Source organism: Ranitomeya imitator, chromosome 9 (assembly GCF_032444005.1).
Source record: "Ranitomeya imitator isolate aRanImi1 chromosome 9, aRanImi1.pri, whole genome shotgun sequence".
NCBI lineage: Eukaryota > Metazoa > Chordata > Amphibia > Anura > Dendrobatidae > Ranitomeya > Ranitomeya imitator.
Genome location: NC_091290.1, coordinates 105,177,075 through 105,197,142, shown reverse-complemented (window position 1 = coordinate 105,197,142; position 20,068 = coordinate 105,177,075). Strand labels below are relative to the sequence as shown.

Below are 20,068 nucleotides of genomic sequence, written 5' to 3'. Positions count from 1 at the left end.
CCTGTCATGACGTCACGGTCATGTGACTGAGCTACAAGGGGCCCTCGGGTGGTGAGTATATGTTTATTTTTTATTTTTTAACCTGTGACATACGTGGCTGGGCAATATACTACGTACCTGGGCAATATACTACGTGACTGGCCAATATAGTACGTTGCTGTGCAATATACTGCGTGGCTCTGTGCTGTATACTACATCACAGGGCAATATACTACGTAACTGGGCAATATACTACGTCACTGGGCAATATACTAAGTGGCTGGGCAATATACTACGTAACTGGGCAATATACTAAGTGACTGGGCAATATACTACGTAACTGGGCAATATAGTACGTAACTGGGCAATATACTACGTGGCTGGGCAATATACTATGTCACTGGGCAATATACTAAGTGGCTGGGCAATATACTACGTGGCTGGGCAATATACTACGTGACTGGGCAATATACTACGTGACTGGGCAATATACTATGTGGCTGGGCAATATACTACGTGGCTGGGCAATATACTACGTGGCTGGGCAATATACTACGTGGCTGGGCAATATACTACGTGGCTGGGCAATATACTACGTGGCTGGACAATATACTACGTGACTGGGCAATATACTACGTGGCTGGGCAATATACTACGTGGCTGGGCAATATACTACGTAACTGGGCAATATACTACGTGGCTGGGCAATATACTACGTGACTGGGCAATATACTACGTGGCTGGGCAATATACTACGTGACTGGGCAATATACTACGTGGCTGGGCAATATACTACATGGGCTGTGCAATATACTACGTGGACATGCATATTCTAGAATACCCGATGCGTTAGAATCGGGCCACCATCTAGTACTGGTATAATCTCTCCCATCCTGGGTCCCTTCCTAATATAATGTCTACCTTTCCAGGTCTAATGACCTCCATCCTGGGCCCTTGCCTGGTAAAATGTCTCCCTTTCCTGGTATAATGCCCGCCCCCATCCTGAGCCCCTTTCTAGCAATATATGTCCCCCATCCCTACATAATGGCTCCCCATCCTGAGCCCCTTCTAGTAATATATGTCCCCCCATCCTGGTATACTGTCTTCCATCCTGGTTCCTTTCCTAATATAAAGTTTCCCTTTCCAGGTCTAATGAGCTCCATCCTGGGCCCTTTCCTGGTATATTGCCCACTCCCCCATCCTGGGCCCTTTTCTAGCAATATATGCCCCCCATTATGGCATAATGTTCCCCATTCTGAGCCCCTTCCAGTAACATACGTCCCCCATCCTGGTATAATGTCTCCCATCCTGGGCCCCTTTCTGCAATATATGTCCACATCCTGTGTAAGATTGCACTTACTGAGTGTATTGGGGGACACTCATTTGGCAGTGGATTAATGTAGTCAGGCACGGGTTTTCCCTTTAACAGTCCATGTGGTTTATTATGGAGTCATAAGCCACAGAAATATGAACAACAAGCAAACAGTCTTTACATCAATCTTCACATCATAGTATACTTTGAAATGTGGTCACTAAACACGCCAAACCTCTGTGTCCAGTTATCGTGGGTGACCGCACGCCATACACTTCATTAATGTCCATGGAGCACAACAGGCACCAACATACGACATTACGGTTGCAGTCTCTAATCGTGTTGGACCTTACTCCGTCCAGTTACCATGGGTGACTGCACTGTTCCCCATAGATGGGTTACCTTCCAGGAGCTCCTACTCCATATGCTGACTCCTGTCAGCATTCTCTCTCTCAGGGAAGCTGCTGAACTGGGATCACCGTCCCGGGCAATGCCTTGCTCTCCAGGCTACCTGACAGTCCAGATCCTCAGATGGGCTGTAGCTTCCCCAAACGCAGTGCCATCACGGACTCTGCATACACGTCCTCTCTGTGCGCTATTTAGGACCTTGATCCCCATCTGGGACCGTCCAGCACACAGGCCCCCAGGTCCAAGGCCTCCCCCATGTGCTCTTCAGGGATCTAGTCCTACTCCCAGGACCTCCCAACACAGAGGCCCTCCAGGAACTGGCACACAGACCACTCAGGTCCATCCATCTTTTTCCCATGTGAACACACGGTCACATTATATACTTGTAACCACTCCCATAGGTGGGAGGTGGTTAGTTCAACCATTATAACCACAGACAAGCCTCCATGCATATCCTGAGGAGCAAAATGCAGTGCCCCCTAGGTGTAACAGGGGTCACTGCATCACACCTGGTATAATGTGCCCTATCATGGGCTTCTTTCACTAATAATATCCCTGCTCAGCAACTCTTCTCCATCAAATGTAAAAAAAATAATGATTCTACTCACCTTCACCCCACTCCCACAATGTGCGGCGTCCTCTTCTGTGGCCGGCACAGAAGCTGACAGCTGTCTTAGTCATAAAAGCGACGGGCAGCTCATGATGTCACTGCCATGCGTCAACAGTGACTTGCAGGCTGACGTCAGCTGCTAGCTTCTGATTGGCCGGCAGCATGTATAGCAGAGCAGGGACCCGGTGGGCCTCTGTGCTGCAATACATTTCAGCTGAACGTGCATCATCAGACGTACATCCAGTTGAAATAGCTGCTGGCATCAGAGGGCTCCACTCCTGCCCAGGCCGATTGCATTTGCACGCTCTGTGACCGCGATTGTTACGCCCCTGCTGTCATCATATTAACAGACAATGGGATAGTATCTATTGGCCGGGGCAATATCCCAGAAGATCGAGTTTAATATTGACACTAAATGATTTTTTTTATCCTATGAGGGTTCCACAGGTGCTAGCTACATGTACATGAATTGTTTTATGGGACAGTACATATTGACCATTTAAAGGGATGCTATCAAAAGCATTTACTCACTCAAACAATTAAAGATCGCCTAGCCCTTTAAAAGAGAAGACAACGACCCCTTTATTACTCTAAAGTACTGCTCCATCAGTGAGAAATCGTGCTTTGAAGTTCAGTCTGGAAGTGCATGGGGCGTGACAATGCCCTTCTAGCTTCTCGTACTCTATTTCCTACCTTGCAGCACCTTCCTTGACAGGTTGTTTGTGCTTTTAGTTTCCTATGGACGGTGGATGCTGTAAAACATATCTCTGAGTACTGGTAACAGAGATATGATATAATATGTTGTCTCACATGACCCCCGACTTTTCGCCTTCCAGTGGTGTAACTCAATTCATTGGCAGAGACTTATGAGGTGCGCACGCGGACAACTCCACTTTCACAAGAAGTAAAGTTAATAATAAATGAAACATTGGAAACAGATTTTATTTTTCCTACAGTCTTGCCAGTTATTGACTTAACCAGTAAGTTCACATCCAAAGAATACTTGAGGGTGGGAAAGTTATCACTTTTCACAGCTTCCACCTGTATTTGTGCCAGTATCAGCCGGCATTTCTGCCAACGGAGAGAGTTTGATTATTTTTACCAGCTTTGTCACACAAGCTGGTGAATATATATGTAAATGTATGTAACTATATGTATGTGTATGAACACACACACACACATATATATATATCATATATTGTATATAATGTAGGGATTCGCTCTCTCAGGTAGGCATTAGGTAGTCTTCGCACAGGCAATGCTGTTTGGCCCAAACAGGTACAGATTTGTTGCTGCATATAGGAGGGGGGCGCCAAACTGAAGTCTCGCCCTGGGTGCAGGAAAACCTTGATACACCTCTGGGATAAACTTAAATGCTAATTCTGAACACCCCACGAAATGGAGATTGTTGACCTGATGACAAAGTCTACAACAATTGGATAGAATTACACAATAAAGCATTCAGGAGAACAGACAGAATGAAAGATTTTGCTAAGATGGAGAGAAAAGATCGCTATTATCCAAGTGTTACTTTATTTAATGACAAAATTGCAAACTGAAGTCCTGGTATAAAGACGCCTTTGCAACCACATGAAGAGAAAATAGAACCCTAGTCCAATGACATCACAAATACATGTCACAATTGATGTGATGATGGATCGCCCCCATGGGGCCGTGGGGTACTCTGTACTGGGTCCTGCGGTTCACAGGGGGATGTCACGGTGGCTGACCCGGTCCGTGGCCCTGGGATGTCCGTGTAAAAGGGAAAAGTCTTTAAAGGGATAAAGTTTGTGTTCGTGGCGCCACCTGTGGTATTCGGTCAGGCCTGACCGACGCTGCTTTAAGGGGTTTGCTGGGGTGATGTTATGGCAGCTAGATGGTATACCTTCCCACAGGTGAAGTATGTCCCCAGGGCTTCCCAGTGTGTAGATGGTGGATGGTCAGAGGTACAGAGAAGTACGAGGACACAGGGTTGCAGTCTCTTTACCTTTACTGAAGACTTCAGCATCCACAGTCCAGGGCACCAGACCACAGGGCAGGCAGAGTCCGTCCGGTTTGGAGTCAAATCCAGAGTCCCCTTTGTCCAGGTGGAAATCTGTAGCCTTCCTTTGCGCTGTAGTGGTGTAGTCCCTTACTGCTTCACATAAGGGTCTCACAGGTGTTGTGTCTTTCTCTATGTCCCCCATATAGGATAGGACAAACCCGTATGACTGGTGGCTTGAGGCTGTTTATAGGGACTCTAGCACGCCCCGGCCTCCATGGGTTGCCACCGTGCCTCCTGGGTGTAGGACGGACAGGTAACTTGCAATTAGCTCTCCTGCCGGTCTCTGGAGCAAAGCATAAAGGCCCTTACTCCCTCGGTGTTCCGGCTACCGGGATTCTGCGCCTCAGAAGGAGGCAGCTTGTGCAGGGCTGGTCCCCTTCTGGTATACTCTCCTTTGCTACAACTTCCTTCACGCTAGCTACAATTCAGTTTTGCCTTCTGTGTGTCTCTTTCTGGGAGCTGCAGCTCTGAGGGCATGCATTAGAGATATATAAATAAAATCTATATAGCAGAGACGTGTGTGTAAATAAAATCCTACATACTATGTTTAAGAAAATGGAGTGCTGCCTGTTTTCTTGGAAAATATATATATATATATATTTTGTGACCTAATAAATAGGAGCAGAAGCTCCCCCTGGTGGTCTGGAGTGTGAAATGTGTTGCATATTTGTGATACCTGGATGACGTTATCGTTCTTTGCCTCCAAACGTAGCATCACTCTCCCCGAGAGAAAAGCAATACTACTGCGATGACCAGGACCCTGGGGCACCACAATGACATCATCACCTTCTGTAGCCCAGTGTTCCGGCCTAAGAGAAGTCACTCTTTGCAGAGTTTCGAGGGTGAGGTGGTTGTTATACGTTTTGTGCTAAACAAAGCAAAAACTGATTTTATAATGGAGGAAGAGAGGAGAAAAGCCCAAAGAGATCGGGTTCTGTTCGCTTTAGGGCGAAAAGACTTTAAATTTACCGGATATGGACACTGACGCCTCAGAATTGTCGTCCAAAAGGCAGAATCTGGAGAAAATGAAGCAGATCGAGAGACAGGAGATCCTTACAGAGAGAAGGAAAATGGAGACCCTCAAGGAATCTCACTCCGCAGACTCCATCGATGATGAACTTCACAGGGCCATTCCTATCTCCATGAAAAAAAAATGGAGAACTGGTCATGCAATTAGGAGGAAGAACAAAGATGCCATCATCAATAAGAGAAGAAATATCATCAGCGCAGAGTTAGGGTACTTTCACACTAGCGTTTTTTTTAAATCCGTCACAATGCGTCGTTTTGCAGAAAAAACGCATCCTGCAAAAGTGCTTGCAGGATGCGTTTTTTCCCTATACACTTCTATTGACGACGGATTTGCACACTTCGCATCCGTCTTGCGACGAATGCGTCGTGCTTTGGCGGACCATCGGGAGAAAAAAAACCCTACATGTAACTTTTTTTCTCCCGACGGACCGCTTTTTCCGACCGCGCATGCGCGGCCAGAACTCCGCCCCCACCTCCCCGCACCTTACAATGGGGCAGCGGATGCGCCGGAAAAATGCATCCGCTGCCTCCATTGTGCAATGCAGCAAACGCTAGCGTCGGAATCTCTCCCCGACGCATTGCGACGGGGAGATTCCGACGCTAGTGTGAAAGAAGCCTTAGAGCTGGAGGAGGTCGTCCAAGAAAGACCTAGACATGTCTCATTCTCCAGCTCTGAAAGCCAAGAGACTCCAAACCTAGAAAGAGCAGCAGCCCAGAAGAGAATCAGGAACAACCGAGATTGAGATGTCTCCTACATTACATAGTTACATAGTTATTAAGGTTGAAGGAAGACTATATGTCCATCTAGTTCAACCCATAGCCTAACCTAACATGCCCTAACATGCCCTAACATGTTGATCCAGAGGAAGGCAAAAAAACCCCATGTGCAAAGAGTAAGCTCCACATTGGGGAAAAAAATTCCTTCCCGACTCCACATACGGCAATCAGACTAGTTCCCTGGATCAACGCCCTATCAAGGAATCTAGTGTATATACCCTGTAACATTATACTTTTCCAGAAAGGTATCCAGTCCCCTCTTAAATTTAAGTAATGAATCACTCATTACAACATCACACGGCAGAGAGTTCCATAGTCTCACTGCTCTTACAGTAAAGAATCCGTGTCTGTTATTATGCTTAAACCTTTTTTCCTCCAACCGCAGAGGATGCCCCCTTGTCCCTGTTTCAGGTCTATGATTAAAAAGATCATCAGAAAGGTCTTTGTACTGTCCCCTCATATATTTATACATTAAAATGAGATCACCCCTTAGTCTTCGTTTTTCCAAACTAAATAGCCCCAAGTGTAATAACCTATCTTGGTATTGCAGACCCCCCAGTCCTCTAATAACCTTGGTCGCTCTTCTCTAGGTCGCTCTAGTTCAGCTATGTCTTTCTGATACACCGGAGACCAGAACTGTGCACAGTATTCTAAGTGTGGTCGAACTAGTGACTTGTATAGAGGTAAAATTATATTCTCCTCATGAGCATCTATGCCTCTTTTAATGCATCCCATTATTTTATTTGCCTTTGTAGCAGCTGCCTGACACTGGCCACTGAATTTAAGTTTGTCATCCACCCATACACCCAGGTCTTTTTCATTGACGGTTTTGCCCAGAGTTTTAGAATTAAGCACATAATTATACATCTTATTACTTCTACCCAAGTGCATGACCTTACATTTATCCCCATTAAAGCTCATTTGCCATTTATCAGCCCAAGCTTCTAGTTTACATAAATGATCCTGTAATATAAAAAATTGTCCTCCTCTGTATTGATTACCCTGCAGAGTTTAGTGTCATCTGCAAATATTGAAATTCTACTCTGAATGCCCCCTACAAGGTCATTAATAAATATGTTAAAAAGAAGAGGGCCCAATACTGACCCCTGTGGTACCCCACTGCTAACCGCTACCCAGTCCGAGTGTGCTCCATTAATAACCACCCTTTGTTTCCTATCCCTGAGCCAGCTCTCAACCCACTTGCACATATTTTCCCCTATCCCCATTATTCTCATTTTATGTATCAACCTTTTGTGTGGCACCGTATCAAAAGCTTTTGAAAAGTCCATATACACTACATCCACTGGGTTCCCTTGGTCCAATCCGGAACTTACCTCTTCATAGAAACTGATCAAATTAGTCTGACATGAACGGTCCCTAGTAAACCCGTGCTGATACTGGGTCATGAGGTTATTCCTCTTCAGATACTCCAGTATAGCGTCCCTTAGAATGCCCTCCAGGATTTTACCCACAGTAGAGGTTAAGCTTACTGGCCTATAGTTTCCGAGTTCAGTTTTTGTTCCCTTTTTGAATATTGGCACCACATTTGCTATACGCCAGTCCTGTGGCACAGACCCTGTTATTATGGAGTCTTTAAAGATTAAAAATAATGGTCTATCAATGACTGTACTTAATTCCTGCAGTACTCGAGGGTGTATCCCATCCGGGCCCGGAGATTTGTCAATTTTAGTGATTTTTAGACGCCGCCGCACTTCCTGCTGGGTTAAGCAGGTGACATTTAATTGGGAATTTTTATCACTAGACATTTTGTCTGCCATGGGATTTTCTTGTGTAAATACTGATGAAAAAAAGTCATTTAGCATATTGGCTTTTTCCTCATCCTCATCCACCATCTCACCCAGACTATTTTTAAGGGGACCAACACTATCATTTTTTAGTTTCTTACTATTTATGTAGTTAAAGAATATTTTAGGATTATTTTTACTCTCTCTGGCAATGAGTCTCTCTGTCTCAATCTTTGCTGCCTTGATTTGCTTTTTACAGAATTTATTTAATTTTCTGTATTTAATGCCTCCTCACTACCTACTTCCTTTAATTCTCTAAATGCTTTCTTTTTGTCCCTTATTGCGCCCCTTACAGCTCTATTTAGCCATATTGGTTTCCTCCTATTTCTAATATGTTTATTCCCATACGGTATATACTGTGCACAGGTCCTATCCAGGATGCTAATAAACGTATCCCATTTTCTCTGTGTATTTTTGTGTCTCAGGATATCGTCCCAGTTAATTGCACCAAGATCCTCTCTCATCCGTTGGAAATTTGCCCTCCTGAAGTTTAGTGTCCTTGTAACCCCTCTACTACACATCTTTTTAAAGGATACATGAAAACTTATTATTTTGTGATCGCTATTTCCCAAGTAACCCCCAACCCTTATATTTGATATGCGGTCTGGCCTGTTGGTTAATATTAGGTCTAGCAGTGCCCCCCTTCTTGTTGGGTCCTGAACCAGTTGTGAAAGGTAATTGTCTCTCATAATTGTCAAAAACCGATTACCTTTGCTGGAACTGCAGGTTTCTGTTCCCCAATCTATTTCAGGGTAGTTGAAGTCCCCCATAATAATGACTTCTCCTTGAGTCGCAGCTTCATATATTTGCTTTACGAGGATATTCTCCATTGCTTCCATTATTTTTGGAGATTTATAACAAACCCCTATCAGTAATTTATTATTTTTTCCCCCTCCCCTTATCTCCACCCACAGGGATTCTACATTTTCATTAAATTCACCTATATTATCGCGCAGGATGGGTTTTAAGGATGATTTTACATATAGACACACCCCTCCCCCTCGCTTATCTGTACGGTCATTTCTGAACAGGCTATAGCCCTGCAAGTTAACAGCCCAGTCATGGCTCTCATCCAGCCACGTTTCAGATATCCCCACCATGTCATAATTATGCTCCAACAACATTAGTTCTAATTCGTCCATTTTGTTGGCGAGGCTTCTGGCATTAGTATACATGCACTTTATGTTCCTCTCTGTACTTCTATTTCTTAAATTATTAACTGTTCTGACCCCACCCCCCATGCCACCGCCACCCCCAACTTCCTTATTTGTGCCCAGGACTCTGTCTGCACTATCTTCCCCTCCTATAAAATGAATACCCTCCCCCCCAATTCCTAGTTTAAACACTCCTCCAACCTTCTAGCCATTCTCTCCCCCAGCACAGCTGCACCCTCCCCATTGAGGTGCAGCCCGTCCCTAGCGTAGAGCCTGTAGCCAACTGAGAAGTCGGCCCAGTTCTGCAGGAACCCAAACCCCTCTTTCCTACACCAATTCTTGAGCCACTTATTAACCTCCCTAATCTCCCGTTGCCTCTCTGGCGTGGCACGTGGTACCGGCAGTATTTCGGAAAATACCACGTTGGAGGTCCTTGCTTTCAGCTTGCAGCCTAATTCCCTGAAATCATCTTTAAGGACCTTCCACCTACCTCTAACTTTGTCATTAGTGCCAATGTGCACCATGACCGCCGGGTCCTCACCAGCCCCTCCCAATAATCTGTCCACCCGATCAGCGATGTGTCGGACTCGAGCGCCAGGTAGGCAGCACACCGTTCGACGATCCCTGTCTTTGTGACAGATTGCCCTATCTGTTCCCCTAATAATTGAGTCGCCCACTACCAGCACCTGTCTGGCCTGCCCTGCTCTCCTATTTCCCTCCTTACTGGAGCAGTCACTCCTCCGGCTTTCAGAGGACATGCCTGGCTGCAGCAGTGCTACCCCTGTACTGGCACCCCCCTCATCTGCCAACTTAGCAAACTTATTGGGGTGTTCCAGATCAGGACTAGCCTCCCTGGCACTCTTCCCTCTACCCCGCTTCCTAACTGTCACCCAGCTTGCTACTTCATTGTCCTGCAGCTCCATCCCACCATCCCCCCCCTCATCTGTCCCATTGAGCGTCTGCTCCGTGAGCAGAAGACTCCTCTCCATGTTGTCTATGGATCTCAGTGTTGCCAGCTGCACATTTAGAGTCAGAATCTGGGTTTCCAAATGCACAACGTGCTCACATCTCGCACAGCAGTATGCACCCTCGATCGGCTGCTCAAGGACTGCATACATGTGGCAAGATGTGCACTGGATGGCATTAACAATCGTGGAGCACATTTCCTAATGGGGATTGCACCAGACAGAACAGTTCAATTAAAAAAAATATAAATAAATACAAAGTATTAATAAAAATCAGACAGCAATTCAGTAATTCCTCCCCTGAAAACTCCCTGACTCCAAAGTCACTGAATCACAAGTCACACTTACCGCCGTCCACACTTACACTCAGGCCACACTCAGCTCGCTCACACTCGCTCTGCTGAAGATTTATAGAGATTTTTTTTTTTTTCCTAGTTCCCCTCAACAGCAATCAACCTTGCTGTTCAAATGCACTTCCAAAAAGGACTTGAGCCCCAAACAGCTGCCCCTTATAAACCCTTAACTATGAGCCCCCACCCTAAGTTAACACTTATGAATATAGCTACCCCCAATTCAGCAACTCACACCAATTCACACAGGTATTTGTTAAAGGCTTTCCAAATACCTCTTCACTGAATCACAAGTCACACTTACCGCCGTCCACACTTACGCTCTGGTCACACTCAGCTCGCTCACACTCGCTCTGCTGAAGATTTATAGAGATTTTTTTTTTTTTCCTAGTTCCCCTCAACAGCAATCAACCTTGCTGTTCAAATGCACTTCCAAAAAGGGAAGACATTGGACAACACTTCTATGCCAAACCCATTGTCAATGGGAATGGTGCTTTACAAAGGGCCAGGGCACCAGATGAGAACTTCTCCATCCCTGAAACCAAACACCTGAGTGTTTCTCCACCACACACTTCACTGGATAAAGATGCTCCAGGTAAGAAGGAAACAATTTAGAATAAGACTAAGGGGTGACAGGCCTTGACTTTCAAAATTGCAGAAATACTTTCCTTGTTACCACAGCAACCCATCACAATGCACCTTTCACTGTTACATGGAATGTGAAGAAATGGAATTTGAGCGGTGATTAGTTTCTATGGGCAACAGGGACAATTTGGATGATTCAGGGCCCAAATATTAGACATTTCTTAATTACAGAAATCTAGTTACAAATGTAATGTATTTCTATGTATTAATTACTCTTGTATCATCTCAGCAGATGGAAGCGTTGAGACACCCTCTGTCACAGCGGTCATGCCAGTACAAGACCTTGATAATGCCAGTTTCCATATTATACCCCTTAGAGAAGTGGTCTACACAGAAAATCATATTGACCTTTCCAATCTCAAATTCCATAAACATCTTGAAGAGGGAATCACCGGAAAAGTGTGTATTTCTACTCCTCCATGTTCCCCAATGTATCCTGCTCAATATTAATATTAACGTATTAATTATAATTATTGTTCAATATTAATATTATCAATTAATATTGATCAAAATTAAGTATGCGGACATCCCCCTATATACCCCATGAGTTCGATAAGTCACCTATATACAGTATGAATCCCCACACAGCTTCCTATATACAGTATTAGCCCCCACATTGCTTCTATATACAGTATGAGACCCACATAATGCCCTATATACAATATCAGCCCCCACATAGCTCCTCTATATAGAGTATAAGCCCCCACATATTCCCCTATATACACTATGAACCACAAATATAGCCCCTTATTTACAGTATGAGCCCCCACATAACCCAGTATGTACAGCTGAAGCCTCCACATAGCCTCTATATACAATATGAGCCCTCACATACCCCTATATACAGTAAGAAGCCCCATATTTCCTCTCTATATACATTATGAGCCACAGAACATCTCCTATATGTAGTATGAGCCCACATTGCCTCATATATACAGTATGAACCTCTACATTGCCTCCTATATACAGCATGAGCCCCCACAAAGCCTCTTATATACAATACTAGATGGTGGCCCGATTCTAATGCATCGGGTATTCTAGAATATACAAGTCCACGTAGTATATTGCCCAGTCACGTAGTATATTGCCCAGTCACGTAGCATATTGCCCAGACACGTAGCATATTGCCCAGACACGTAGCATATTGCCCAGACACGTAGCATATTGCCCAGCTACGTAGCATATTGCCCAGACACGTAGTATATTGCCCAGTCACGTAGTATATTGCCCAGTCACGTAGTATATTGCCCAGACACGTAGCATATTGCCCAGTCACGTAGTATATTGCCCAGACACGTAGCATATTGCCCAGACACGTAGTATATTGCCCAGACACGTAGCATATTGCCCAGTCACGTAGCATATTGCCCAGTCACGTAGTATATTGCCCAGTCACGTAGTATATTGCCCAGACACATAGCATATTGCCCAGACACGTAGCATATTGCCCAGACACGTAGCATATTGCCCAGACACGTAGCATATTGCCCAGACACGTAGCATATTGCCCAGACACGTAGCATATTGCCCAGACACGTAGTATATTGCCCAGTGACGTAGTATATTGCCCAGTGACGTAGTATACAGCACAGAGCCACGTGAATTCATCCAAGGGTGCAGTGATCATGACGACACCACAGGTGAAATCACAAAATTTTATACTATTGGGAAGTGAAGAAAAAAATATTTTTACCACAAAATAAAAAAATAGTTTTAGCCACAGTTTTACATTTTCACATGAGGAAATAAGTAAAAATGATCCCAAAATTTGTCACAATTTCTACCCCCATATGTGGCTGTACAGTACTGCTTAGCCACATGGCGAGACTCGGGAGGGAATGATAACTATTTTACTCTTGGAAAACAAATTCTCTTAGAATAGTTTGCAGACTCCATATATAGAGCCCCCAAGTGCCAGAAGAGCAGAGCAAGCGACACTACTCTGTCCTCCTCCTCCTGGACCTGTCGGCTGCCTTTGACATAGTGGACCATTCCCTATTATTACAGACCCTCTCATCCTTGGCATTGCAGACTTGGCCCTATCCTGGATCTCATCATACCTAACAGACCAGACATTCAGCACCTCCCACACCACCTCCTCACCTCGCCCCCTATCTGTCGGAGTCCCACAAGGTTCAGTCCTAGGGCCCCTGATCTTCTCCATTTACACCTTTGGCCTGGGACAGCTCATAGAATTTCATGGCTTTCAGTATCACCTCTATGCTGATGACACACAGATCTACATCTCTGGACTAGATATCACCTCCCTTCTAACCAGAATCCCTCAATGTCTGTCCACTATTTCATCCTTCTCCGCTAGATTTCTGAAACTTAACATGGACAAAACAGAATTCATCATCTTTCCCCCATCTCACACGACTTCCCCAACGAACCTTTCCATTACAGTAAATGGCTGCCCACTCTCCCCAGTCCCACAAGCTCGCTATCTCGGGGTAATCCTTGACGCTGATCTCTCCTTCAAACCACATATCCAAGCCCTTTCCACTTCCTGCCGACTTCAACTCAAAAATATTTCACGAATCCGTTCCTCAACCATGAATCTGCAAAAACCCTAGTCCATGCCCTCATCATCTCTCGCCTTGACTACTGCAACCTCCTGCTCTGTGGCTTCCCCTCTAACACTCTCGCACCCCTCCAATCTATTCTAAACTCTGCTGCCCGACTAATCCACCTGTCCCCCCGCTATTCCCCGGCCTCTCCCCTCTGTCAATCCCTTTACTGGCTCCCCATTGCCCAGAGACTCCACTACAAAACCCTAACCATGACGTACAAAGCCATCCACAACCTGTCTCCTCCATATATCTGTGACCTCGTCTCCCGGTACTTACCTACACGCAACCTCCGGTCCTCACAAGATCTCCTTCTCTACTCCCCTCTTATCTCCTCTTCCCACAATCATGTACACGATTTCTCTTGCGTATCACCCCTACTCTGGAACCCTCTACCACAACACATCAGACTCGCGCCTACCACCGAAACCTTCAAAAAGAACCTGAAGACCCACCTCTTCCGACAAGCCTACAACCTGCAGTAACCACCGATCGACCAAACCGCTGCACGACCAGCTCTATCCTCACCTACTGTATCCTCACCCATTCCTTGTAGATCATGAGCCCTCGCGGGCAGGGTCCTCTCTCCTCCTGTACCAGTTGTGACTTGTATTGTTTAAGATTATTGTACTTATTTTTATTATGTATACCCCTCCTCACATGTAAAGCGCCATGGAATAAATGGCGCTATAACAATAAATAATAATAATAATCCCACCTCAAGTGATCCTATTCTAAAGCTTACTCCCACAGGTGAAGTGATTATTTAGATTAAGTAGGTGTTTTTCAGAAAAACAGTAATGGATGTTGCCTGGTGAAAATTGCAAATCTGCCAGTGTAGTGCCTGTACGTTGTAGTGCCCATACATTATGTCTAGCTCGTGCTTCAGAAGACACGCACCCGTAAACTAAGCAATCTCTAATCACTACAGAAATGCGAAACATGTGGATGCTAAATGTGGTTTAGGCACACTGGGGCTCAGAAGGGAGGGGGCATCTTACTTTGGAAGAGCAGAATTTGACGAATTTCTTTTGGGGGCGAGGAGCCATTTCGTTTTCCAGAGCCTTTGTGCTACCAGTAACATGGAAGCCCCTCATATTTCCATTGACAGATAACGGACCTAAGTGAGGGCTTGTTTTTTTGTGGATTGATTTGAAGCTTTTGGTGAGAATTTTTTTCTTCTTAATCTTGGGATCTCATTTATCCTGTTCTCTACGCTGAGCACTTACATCAGGGTTTCCATTTAAATCTGAGTAACTTGATAGTGAATGGACCCCTCGGGGGAATTCATCTATGATGAGGCAGCAGATTTGCTCTAAACTCCATCTGGCCTCTGTTCAACTGTGTCCTTTTCAGAAATGCACAAAACCTGTGCAGGACCTTGCTTTTATGCACGTTTGAAAAGACAGCCAGTACCAGAGAGCATAGGCAGGACAGAATCCACAGTGCCTCCATCTGCCTTATTATAGGGAATCTTCTGCCAGGGGTTTCATCTGAATCATGTATTTTAGGGATTTACATGTGTAAATTGTCTATTTAGAGAGGAAGAGAACTTGAACTCTAGTGCCACCTACTAGAAGTAGCAATCATAAGTCAATATTGACCCTTTATCGAGCCTTGCAATATGATGATTTGGTATAAAAGGCAAAGACGAATCTCAATTTGCATATACGGTGTTTCGGGGTACTCCCTCTCATCAGTGCAAAGTGTTAGATCTGATTTGGCTATGTGAGAGTCAGACTGGGATCTAAGAGGTAAGGTTTCTCCTTGTGGAGAGTGACATGCCAGTATGAAGAGACTGAAACACCTTGCTCCACTGGGAAACTAAATATGCAATTGTCTCTTTAGATAGAGGAAGGGGACTTGAACTCTAAAGGCCCCTTCACATTAAGCGACGCTGCAGCGATACAGACAACGATCCGGATCGCTGCAGCGTCGCTGTTTGGTCGCTGGAGAGCTGTCACACAGACCGCTCTCCAGCGACCAACGATGCCGGTAACCAGGGTAAACATCGGGTAACTAAGCGCAGGGCCGCGCTTAGTAACCCGATGTTTACCCTGGTTACCATCCTAAAAGTAAAAAAAACAAACAGTACATACTTACCTAACGCTGTCTATCCCCGGCGCTCTGCTTCTCTGCACTCCTCCTGTACTGGCTGTGAGCGCAGCGGCCGGAAAGCAGAGCGGTGACGTCACCGCTCTGCTTTCCGGCTGACCGACGCTCACAGCCAGTACAGGAGGAGTGCAGAGCACAGCGCTGGAGGACAGACAGCTGTAGGTAAGTATGTACTGTTTGTTTTTTTTACTTTTAGGATGGTAACCAGGGTAAACATCGGGTTACTAAGCGCGGCCCTGCGCTTAGTTACCCGATGTTTACCCTGGTTACCAGTGAAGACATCGCTGGATCGGTGTCACACACGCCGATCCAGCGACGAAATAAAGTTCTGGACTTTGTTCAGCGACCAACGATGGCCCAGCAGGGGCCTGATCGTTGGTCGCTGTCACACATAGCGATTTCCTTAACGATATCGTTGCAACGTCACCAAAAGCAACGATATCGTTAACGATATCGTTATGTGTGAAGGTACCTTAAGGGTATGTGCACACGTTGCGCTTTTTGCTGCGGATCCGCAGCGGTTTTCCATGTGGTGTGCAGTACAATGTTAACCTATGGAAAACAAAAACCGCTGTGCACATGCTGCGGAAAAAAACGCGCAGAAACGCTGCGGTTTATTTTCCGCAGCATGTCAATTCTTTGTGCGGAATCCGCAGCGGTTTGGCACCTGCTCCATATTAAAAATCCGCAGGTGTCTAAAACCGCAGTTGAAACCGCACAAAAAAACTGCGATAAATCCGCAGTACTTTTTGCACTGCGGATTTAATCAAATCCACTGCGGAAAATTCCGCAACGGAATCATCAGCGTGTGCACATGGCCTAATAATACCATCTATTAGAGTAAAATACATTTTTGAAAATGGAAAATCTTTCTATATTTTCATCAAATTTCCAATAAGTTCAGTGACGGTTCAGTTACCATTACCAAGATTTGACAATATGTAAGCAAGGCTGAGAGCCGGGCTGGAAAATATCACACAATGGGGGAGAGGCTGGTTACTAATTCAAAGACCTATTTTTGAAATCATTTTCATTATTATATTTTTATGGAAATATACAGAGATAAACAAGAAAAGACAAGGAGTAAAATGCCTACAAGAAATGTGCGAATAAGTGTCTCATTCAGCCCATATGGGGCCATAGTGCCCATCATAGAAATGCACATTACCCCATACTTCCGGCTCTTGGAACGCATATTCTCTCCATGGAGCGCACTAACTACTTCTGGCACGCACAGCCATCTACATCCGGTGACGTCATGTCCATACTGGACGCCGATTGGCCCTACGCCGCCATTGGGTCCCACTGCACGATGCCTGCCTACACACACGTATATAGCTACGTCCACACTTCCCTCCTCCCGATCTGCAGCGTTTTGCGCAGGCACATCCGCAGATCATGTTAAATCTGCAGTTTTGCCCGACTCAATAGAAGTCAATGGGTGCAGAAATGCTGCAGATCCGCAAAAAGAATGCACATGCTGCGGAAAACAAACGCTGCATTTCTGTGCGGATTTTTCTGCAGCATGTGCACGACAAATCTCCATTTCCTATAGATTAACATTGGCTGTGCACTACACTGCGGATTTGATGCAAATCCGTGCGGCTAGAAAGGCTGCGGATCCGCATCTAAATCTGTAATGTGTGCATGTAGCCTTAACCCTTAAATCAAAGATGAAGGCAGCTAGAGTAATCTGAAGTGGGTAGACCTTAATCTTTTACTTATTGAGAACACTTGTGACTGGAGGTACCTTCCATAGGAAGCTCTGAAGAACCTGGACTTTGTCTATTTGTATTGGCCTAAATACTGCATTAATCAAATTATACCAGAATAAAAAGTAATCCCTTAGTTCCTTTATAGTGGGTGACTCCCTCTGTCTTTAAGATCCATTGGTATAGTCACTGGTGAGGTTCGGGTCACACTACAGCATTCACCCGGCTGTCATTCTGCCAAACCAGAAGACTCCAAAATCCAGAGGATCCATTTACCCTGCAACAGGAAATACCTTCTAGTCTCAAAATGTGTTTCAGTCTGAAAAGAGATCATACTGGGGCAAACTCCACAGGTGAGGACCAAGCAGACGTCTGATGCTTGAGGCAACTAGGTTCTGAATGAGATCTGGGCTGTAAGGAGCAGAGAGCCCTCAGCCAGAAGGAAGCTGCTAAATAACCTGGAGCCAACTCCTTCCAGGCTCCACTGATTACATGGCTAAGATCTCTTTAGAGGAGTCTGCCTAGGACAGGGATGTCACAGATCGACGAGATTAAAAACATGGATAAAGTCACGGGCCTGCCTTCATATTAAAAAAGTCTAGAATTGAGGAAGCATTTCCTTATCAAATATAATAATGAGCCTTTTCATATAGAAACAAACCTAATTTATGTAATAAAGGAAAAAAACCTTAAATACAGATAATTAAAGTATGATCCCAACAAGAGTGCCCCTAAACAGTTTGTGAATGAATTAACTGATGGCGTCAAACATGGTATGATGACCCTACTGTACCTGCCCCAGCAGAGTATGGTGATCCCAGCACCGTATCATGCCCCAACTGTGATCCCTGCATAGTCCACCATACAGTGTAATGGCCTCACAATCCTCCAAGAATAATACTCACCTCTCCACCGCTGCTCTGGTGTCAGCAGGTCTTCACTGCTCGGCAAAGCAGTAAATCATGACGGCATCGTGCTCACTGAACAGAGACATCAGTAGAAAATGCAATGCTGGGCTGGGGCGGTTCATCACGTGCCAAATATCATCATCATGAGGCGCATACATACAGCGCCTCTCGACACAGTGAGGACATAGGTACTGGACAGGACATTGTACTTAATTACAAGCTGCTTTATTGGAAACAAAATCCACCAGTAAAGATGGAATCATGAACAAAATTACAAAAAAAACATTTATAAAAATAAAAGTCACCGATTTGGGGGTAAACATCCTTTTTAAAATGACACCTCTGGATTTGGTTTGCCGAGCACAAGTCTTCTAATATTGCATTTGCCCCAGAGTCCCTTTTTGGTTGTGAGAAGCCCTTACATAAGAAGGGATTTATTTTACTCAATAAATATATAAAAGAAGCAAATCCTACCAATGTCCAGTTTGGTCAGAGAACCTAGAATAAAAGTTTGTTTCGGAGCAGAGATCGCCATCTTTGAGATCAGATGGCGTATCAGCCGTAGCTCAGACAGATGGAGTCTTTGGTTGTTGGAACTGTTGAATAATCTGAGGTCGCTTGACTCGAGGCTTCCGTCTTTTTGGCTTGCTCTTGGCTTTGTTGATCTGTACCACAAAAAAAGCCAGAACTACCATGGCGCCAAGAAAAGCGAAGACTGGAATGGTCTGGCCCACATCCTGGTTATAACGTCCGGGCATAATGCCTGTCAGGAGAGGAACACACAAGCCATCATTTCCCAAAATATAGAGGACCATTCCTACAAATGCCACTTTACAAAGAGTCCCAACGTTAGTAACGTGAGGAGTTTCATATTAAACTTGGGAGAGATCTTGCAATTTAATCTAGATAATGTACAAAAGGGATGTTCACCTAATACAAGGATTATAACAAATTAGGATTTGTGCTGCTAGGGCCCCAAAATTAGTAAGGCACAGGGGATCAGTCCTATAAATCGTCCACAGAGGACCAGTCTTACATGACCAACTTCAATGTACACCATGTGTCACAGAAAGACAATGACAAGGCTCTCCTCACGGTTGCCTTTTCCTTTAGCCAGCCATCAGTCTGAGGCTATCCAAACCCTGGTCAGCAAAACAATTAGGAAGGTTTTATAACCCAGACACCTTCATTCATTCTATAAATCAGTGACATTATGTACCTTTAGCTAGTTTTGTAGACATACCACTAAGCCATCAAGAACTTAAGCAGGAGAGCAAAAATTACCACAACATAAATGTTGAGTTAGAAGTTTATGCCTATGCAGCATCAATAGTAAAAACATGTCAAAAATTATATAAATTTAATTTTTTTTTTTTTTAATTCTCACCTTCCGGCATCCGCCTTTCTCCCTCCTCGCGACGCTCCGGTCCCAAGAATGCATTGCGGCAATGACCCCAGATTATGTAGCAGTCTCGCGAGACCGCTACATCATGGGTTATTGCCGCAAGGCATTACTGGGAATGGAGCGTCGCGAGGAGCATCGCTAAAGGCCTGGGCTGGATCCGGGGGCCGCCGGAAGGCGAGTATACCACTTTTTTTATTTAAATTTTTTTTTTTTTTTTTTTAAACAGGGATATGGTGCCGGCTGTGCTATATACTACGTAGGCTGTGCTATATACACACTA

General features: G+C 44.9%; 1 protein-coding gene across 2 annotated transcripts in view; it reads right to left on the bottom strand.

The window, feature by feature from the left end:
* Nucleotides 1-18,592: 18,592 nt before the first annotated feature.
* Nucleotides 18,593-20,068, bottom strand: part of MBTPS1 (membrane bound transcription factor peptidase, site 1) — a 41,146-nt gene continuing 39,670 nt past the window's right edge. For both annotated transcript variants that reach the window (XM_069740510.1, XM_069740511.1), the window contains exon 23: nt 18,593-19,146. In XM_069740510.1, coding sequence (XP_069596611.1) covers nt 18,950-19,146 — 197 coding nt within the window. In that variant the 3' untranslated portion in view covers nt 18,593-18,949. The remainder of the gene's footprint in view (nt 19,147-20,068) is intronic.